Below are 7,235 nucleotides of genomic sequence, written 5' to 3'. Positions count from 1 at the left end.
TGTTCAAGAGTTTCTTCTGAAGGAGTCTTGCAGTCTTCCAGGCGAATCCACTATTCTGAAACTGTTTTATAGCACTGAGGGGCACTGCATTACAAACCAACTACCAGATCAGAGTTGTTGAGATGAACCCAGCATCCAACTCCACTCAGAGCGGATCCTCTCTTCTGACCATCCCAACCACTCAAAGAGCGGATTATCAGCTCCCCCCCTTACTAACCTCTTATGAAATTCTCTTTTAAAAGTCACAGAAAGGTCGCTGAACCTTGGAAGGATTTTGACTGTTGTTCGGCACCATCGGCTCTCGGTTTACAACGACCCTTGACCAAGAAAATCGAGATTGAAGTCAGGGACGGTGGTTCTACTTGAATTCCTCTGACAATGTTTGACTTAAGAAGGCCAGTCTCTTGGCGTCACATTAATTCGGGCATTCTCTGTAAACTCAATAAATCTTCCTATCCGAAACCAGCAAGAACAGGAGATTCTGAAGGCCTTTTAGTTTTTTAAGGCAGAGGAAGTACAGCCAATCCGCACACGATTAGATAGAAAGACATCTCTATCCTTTAAGAAGCTTTCTGAAGCTAAAAGTTAACCGACGTTTCGGCATTTGATTATACCTCTAACTAATTCCTTTCAAGTGGGAGATACAGCACTTTTATTATATCCCAAAGGCGAAAAAAATGTATTTTAGTTGAAGATTCATATTCGACACAGCAGTGCTATCTGATGAAATGAAAAATAAAAAAAATTCATCTTTCATCTTCGGCGTTCAAGCGATCAGAAAAAAGTGGTGAATGGTAATAACGTATGTTCGAGTATGAAATTTCGTTATCGTATTGTTATTATATAGATGTTCATTTTTCAATTCTTTTTGCAGATACTTTCAAGGCTCAATGGTGGCTATAGTAAAAATGTGCCGGCATACATCGGCAGTCAATCCGGATTACTACAGGTAGGTACATATCAAATTGTTCGGAAAATAATGACCTATTTCAGAAAAAAATGATAAAACACCATTAACATACTGGGGCATTTATTAGCATAGACAATAAACCGAAAAAGTGGCCAAGAAACAAATATATAACAAATAAATGTTACCAAAGGCAAGATAATCTTGATAATCGCTTAAAAATAAAAAATAAAACAAAATACTGATATCCATCCAATAAATGTAACCATGACATTTATTGTGTGGATGTCTATCAGTATTTTGCTTTATTTTTTATTTTTAAGCGATTATCAAGACTCTGAGGATCACAGCTCATGTCCGCCATTTTTTGTTGTTCTAACTTAAGCAATCGGCACTACTTGTGTTTCAAAGTAAATAAACGCTTCAAAATAGGTTAAAACACCAAAAACTTATTCCGGTAAATAGAAAAGTAGTTTAGTTTATCTTGCCTTTGGTAACATTTATTTGTTATATATTTGTTTCTTGATGATTTTTGGGTGTTTGTTGTCTATACTAATAAATAGCCAAATACTGATATCAAATGCATTAGATATTTCCCCAACACTTGCTTTCTAATGTTCACTGTCAAGTATGCATGGCTGTCGTCTCTTTTCTTTCAGTATCTAAGATTCTCAGTCTGACTATGGAACCTTTCAAACCACTTGCAGACTCTAGGGGGCATTTGAACCGAGTTAGAACATGTATAACAACAGTATATATATATGAGTTATTTGGATTATTCGGACTACGACCTCATTGTAAGCATTATTCCCACCTTTCGGCTGATGTAACTTCCAACCTTCTTCAGGTGTATCTATTCAAGGATAGGTTAATCACTATGGTAATGAAAATTTGATAATTTATTTTAAAGGACAGCTTTTCAAGAACCTGTTCATGTTGGACTTAAAAACGACCATGTTATAGTCAGCCAGAAAGCAGTTCTAGGAAAAAAAATTTTTTTTCGCTTAGTTTTAGGCACAGATAAGGCTGATAGTTGTTGTAGCTACTGCAAAAGATTTACAGGGGAAACCACTGAGTGAAGATCAGTCGAGTACCTGCTGTAAAAATTACAATAAAGCAGAGAGAAGCTCGCAATGTCTCTTTTATAATACAGGTAGAGGATTGCATCAGGAGTGTACTGGAGTGGTAGAATGATCCAGTAATTTTTCCAGCAATCTTGGCAACAGATTTGATGCATGTGTTTCATTTTATATCAGGACTGAAGGTCAGTCCCAGAAGCTTGTCAAAAGATGAGGCCTCCACAAGAAGAGAGCCATTCATTTCAATTGGGGCCATGTGGGGATCAAAGCGTTGATGATGGAAAAAGAAAATCTTGGTTTTCGATGCATTAAAATTAACCAGCCACCTTTTTCCTCATTGCACCATGTGCTCAAGATCAGAAGAGAGAGAATCAGAAAGATCTTGGTCATTGCTGGCCTGTGAAGTGTTGCCATAGATGGTAGCGTCGTCTGCAGAAATGTGTAAAAACGATTTAAGAATATAATTTGAAGATCAAGAAGAGAGTTCGGTCTAGAATGGAACCCTGAGGGACGCCAGCGTTGAGACTATTGGCTTCCGGTTTCTGTCTGTTGATGACTACTCTTATAAACCTATCAAAGATGAGGAATTTAATAATTGAGGAAACATTTCTAGCTATTCTGAAAATGTTGTGAAATAGACCTATATTCCATACCTTATCAAAAGCCTTTGATATGTCAAGAGCAATTACTCTAGAAACGAAGCCCCTATAAAGCAAATCACTAATCCTTCATAATAGTTTGCACATTGCACAGAAAACCATGTTGCATGTCACTAAGCAGGTTATTTTTCTGAGATGGTTGACGACTTTATTTAGCACAGATTCCAGCAGCTTACTCATTATGTACAGGAGACTTGATTCATCTGTACTGAGAGGTAAATGATCGATTTCAATAATTTTTAAATACACAGCTGACATGTGTTTGAAAGCATTTCTCCTTAAGACAACAATTAAACAGCTTTTTAAGTATGTGAGCTAGTTCCGGTTGAAGCTTTTGAGCACTATGATTGGTATACTGTTAGAGCCAGTTGCTTTAATGGAATCAAAGTTTTTGATAAATTTAGCAACATCACATACAGATATATGTATATTGCATAGCATGTTTTCAGGAGGAAATACGGGGGTGAATGTGCATTTCTGACCGCAAAAGGTAGAATTTGCTGCAATGTTTTTGGCTTTGTCAGATACTGATGAGATTACTTGTCCCTGCTCTATTGCTATTTTCATGGCAAGTGTTCTATGGTGCCCCCTCGCCAATCTTTCACAAAAAACACTTGTCTAGCCAAAATCAGTATCAATGAATTCCCCCACTTTCTATCGGTGCCTAAACCTAAACATGGATTCCATGAAAAAAGCTTCTTTCCTAGAACTGCCCGCCTTTGGAACTCTGTTCCACTGGTCTGCTTTTCAGCTGACTACAATATTATTATCTTCAAGTTCAATGTAAACAAGTTCTTATTCAACCGTCCACGTAAATAATCTACTTATACTAAATTACTTCTACAAACGATTATTACACAACTATCCCAATGACTAGAATACACTCATTAACCCTTATCCTCAAGTGGCCTCTGGGACTTGATATATGGTAACCCCTTTGCAAAAACCAAACTCTTTTTCATTCTTCCAATGCACTATACAATTGAAATCGGAGTTCTGACAATGAAACCAAATAAACTAATCTCTTTCTTCTATTTCAGTGGGCCGGTGCCGCCTGGGTGAGCAACCGTATTGGAACCGGATTTCCTCGTAACTATAAACATTGCTCTTTTTCTCGTTTTATTCTGATATTTAAACCATGAACATTTCCGTATAACGTTATCGTCTATGTTTGTTGCGTTTATGACGGTTTCTTACATCGTTTTGGTGACGTATATTGACTGTTCTCTATAATGCTACCAAAGGCAAAATAAGTTGCTTCTTTGCAATTAAGATCTTAAAAAATTAGTACAAATCTGTTTGTGTGCAGTCTGTAGAGTTCCGTGTTGTAGACAAAAATAAAATGAAGAAAAAAGAAGAAAAAAAGGCCGCCATTTCTCTTTATCTGCTTGCGATGTAATCAGAAGAATCTCATTCAAATAAGATGCTATCGGTTTGATACAAAAATGTATTTGGATGTCAGAGTCGCAAGTGTTGTCAGCAGTGCATCGTGTTCTAGAGTTGAGTTTTTGATAGCAAAGCATCGAAATTTGAAGTAGCGAGTTTTTGGAAGCAGTGTCGATTTTAACATTTTTTAACTATATTGACGTATCAAATCATCTTTTCGGTATCGTGTATATTAGATTTGGAACAGACGAAAATATATTAATTTGCTTGATGACAACTTGTTTAGCTGATGAAAGATAAAAAAGTTCATCTATAGCAAAAAGGTGACTGTGTGTCTGTTTGTAGGTTCAGCACAAAACTTTAAAACCATAAAAAAAACACCAATGAAGTTGACCTAGGTAGATGCAAAAATTGACAAAGTCACGATGTGCCTAGGCGCCTTCAAGCCCACACCATACGTACAGTATCCTGTACCCCTATTAGTGGAGCAGATTACCCAAACAATCGTTCATTTGATGATACAAGCATGAAATTTGGCATAAATATTCGCTGGATAGTAGATTTTAAGAAAAAGTGCTGGCCACCTGAAATTCCAATATGGCGGCCATTTTCCAAGATGGCCGCCATAGGAGTCCAAATTTTGAAAAATTTCAGCATATTATTGTATAATACAGTGCGTTTATCGAGCTTAAGTTAGTTTTGTTGTCATAATATTACTCACTTTAAGCTCGTTCAGTGTTCTAGTGTTCCTGTAGAAGCTTGACAAGGGCAACTGCAAAGTTTAGTACAATGCAACCCAGTCTTTTTACATTTGCACCTTCCACTACATTCAGTCTTGCATCCACATTTTGTCAGTTCACTGCAGCATTTTGAAATCGGTTCCAGTGAAGTCCACACAATTTTCCAAGAGTCATCTTCTTTTGACCATCCCCACTTTGAAGGACACTGAAGTTCTGGATCACGTATGACACTTTGTCCCCAAACATGACCTGCTTGATAGGCAGCTCTTTTGGCATGTTCCTTGAGTGCATTTCGAGTTGGTGGGATTAAGTCATATGACCTTTGCTTCCGTACAAAGATGTCAAGTCTTGCGTCATCTACTGACTGGACCTATCATACATGAGAATTACATATTTCTCCAATACTTGTAGATCAGACTCCTCAATTTCAGATGGGCTGAGACTGAGTTTTGCAAATGTGGCTGAGACTTCATTAAATACATTCCATGTCTGCAAGGCTGTCTTTTTTCCCTTGCCATTGAAAGAAGATACAACATCACACCCTGTGAAGGCATGGAAGAACAACATTCTCTTGGATTTCTCTGGTCCTAGATTAGACACAAGGCCATGTATAGGAATCCACCTGGTGTGTCCCCCTTGCCGAATCTCACCCACATTTCCTGAAGACCAATTGCTGTGAGAGAAGGCATCATCTATATGGCAATTACTACAATGTCTGTGTCATTTGCATCAACCAGTACAGACTTGTAGCCCTCCTCAGCTGCATGCCAAGCATGTAAGAATATCCGTGTGTCGGCCTCCTCATGCGTACAGGGTGCCAATTCTTCTAAGCTGAAGTTGGTGTAATTGGCACTGGTAAGGACGATTTCCTCCCTAGTCACAAGGACTGCATTGCTTGTGGTCATTTCAGCTATGGCATCCGCAAGGAAGTGGAAGAGTTCTGATTTGTTAGTGCTGTCTCGAAGGAAGCTCTTCCAGTTTGTAGGCGGTTTGCTCTTTGCGGTAACTCTCCTCCTGATGGCCTTTCCACGTTTAGATCTAGCTTCTGACTTAAGGCTGGTCTTATGGTATACATCAAAAATGATATCTGTTCTCTTGTGAGTGTGGCTGTAGTTCTGCACCAAGGGAAGAATATAGTTTTGGGCATATTGCTCAAATGTCTTTGGTGTTTTTGGTGCAACAGCATTCACCAGTGAAGCCCCATCAACAATCAGTACATCAGATTCTGGCTTGGACTCTGTAAGCTGGACTTGCCCTTGGAGAATTTCCACAAGATCTGACTTGGTACTTGGACGTAGGTTACCATTCTTGCTGAGAGAGGGGGGAAACGACTGGTTCTCATGCTTGAAAAATTCCTGTAGATCACAACCTCTAGTTTGGCAAGAGATGAAAAGGCAGGAAAACAGGTGGCAATCCTCCTTTAGCAGTTTCTTCTCAGATTGTTTGCTTTGGCCAGTCCCCGTTTTGAAGAAATCTATGCTGTTCTTCTTGATGGACTGGTAGAAATATTGACCATCGTTAAGTTTATCAATAAACGTTTTGAACTGTTCTTTCCCCTTCTGAAGATGTGCAGCAACACGTTCAGCTGCAGATGATTCTGCTATGTCCTTTGTGTCAAGGGTCAGCAGATCTCCTGTCACCTCAGTGAATGGATTGCCCATTTCCTCTAGGACCATGGTGAGCCTTTGAACCTTCTCAAGGAATGTCTTCTGAGCTGCAGGTGACTGTTCATGGTGACGAGTGTCACTCTTCACATCCTTACTCCCTGATACTGTTTCATAGTCGGCCACCAACTTCCTTATCTCTGGCCCAGCCACCATCCATCTTCGAAGAGCTGCTGGATCTTCTGTCAGCCCAATAGCTCCACCATCTCCTTTGATGCTAGCATTATTTTGTTCATAGGCTTGGTCAATGGCGACTGATGAGAAATGCCTGTCAGATTTGTGAACTACAAAGTTTCCATTTTGGAATTGTTGTGCAACCTCTGGGTGTTGCCTCTCTAAGCTCATCATATCTCGAAGATGAACTGGAAGCCATCGTGCATAATTAACACTGTTGTTTGCGAAGAAATAGGGTATCAGTTCTGCCAGAGATTCACGATACAATGCGAAATTTCCCTCTCTGAAAGCACGTATCAGTGTCAGAATGGTCAGCTCCATGTTCAGAATCAAGAGGACTCTTTTTACTGCGGAAGCCACACCACTCTTCAAAGGTGACAGTTTTCTCATCACTGTCTTCCTGTTCAACAAGATATGCACTGTAACCTTTCTTCAAGAGCTTGAATAAACTGCTTGCTGTAACCTGATGAGCTTGGCGAGTCTTTGTAACATTTGTAGCTGATATATCATAACGGGTGTTTGTCCTGGGTTGAGGAACGACACAGTTTCCTTGATTTTGTCCATAGCATGCTTTATGGTGGCAACACTGTGTGCTTGATCTCGCAGAAGGGGCAGCAAAGCATTTA

General features: G+C 39.3%; 1 protein-coding gene across 1 annotated transcript in view; it reads left to right on the top strand.

Moving 5' to 3' along the window:
* Window positions 1-7,235, top strand: part of LOC145241389 (CD109 antigen-like) — a 322,627-nt gene that overhangs the window by 178,604 nt on the left and 136,788 nt on the right. The window contains exons 18-19 of the mRNA XM_080104314.1: window positions 875-949; window positions 3,686-3,734. Coding sequence (XP_079960440.1) covers window positions 875-949; window positions 3,686-3,734 — 124 coding nt within the window. The remainder of the gene's footprint in view (window positions 1-874; window positions 950-3,685; window positions 3,735-7,235) is intronic.

This window comes from Euprymna scolopes, chromosome 2 (genome assembly GCF_053919585.1).
Source record: "Euprymna scolopes isolate OS-2025 chromosome 2, ASM5391958v1, whole genome shotgun sequence".
Classification (NCBI taxonomy): Eukaryota; Metazoa; Mollusca; class Cephalopoda; order Sepiida; family Sepiolidae; genus Euprymna; species Euprymna scolopes.
The sequence above is the reverse complement of the archived record's forward strand: the minus strand, read 5'-3'. Positions and strand labels throughout refer to the sequence as shown.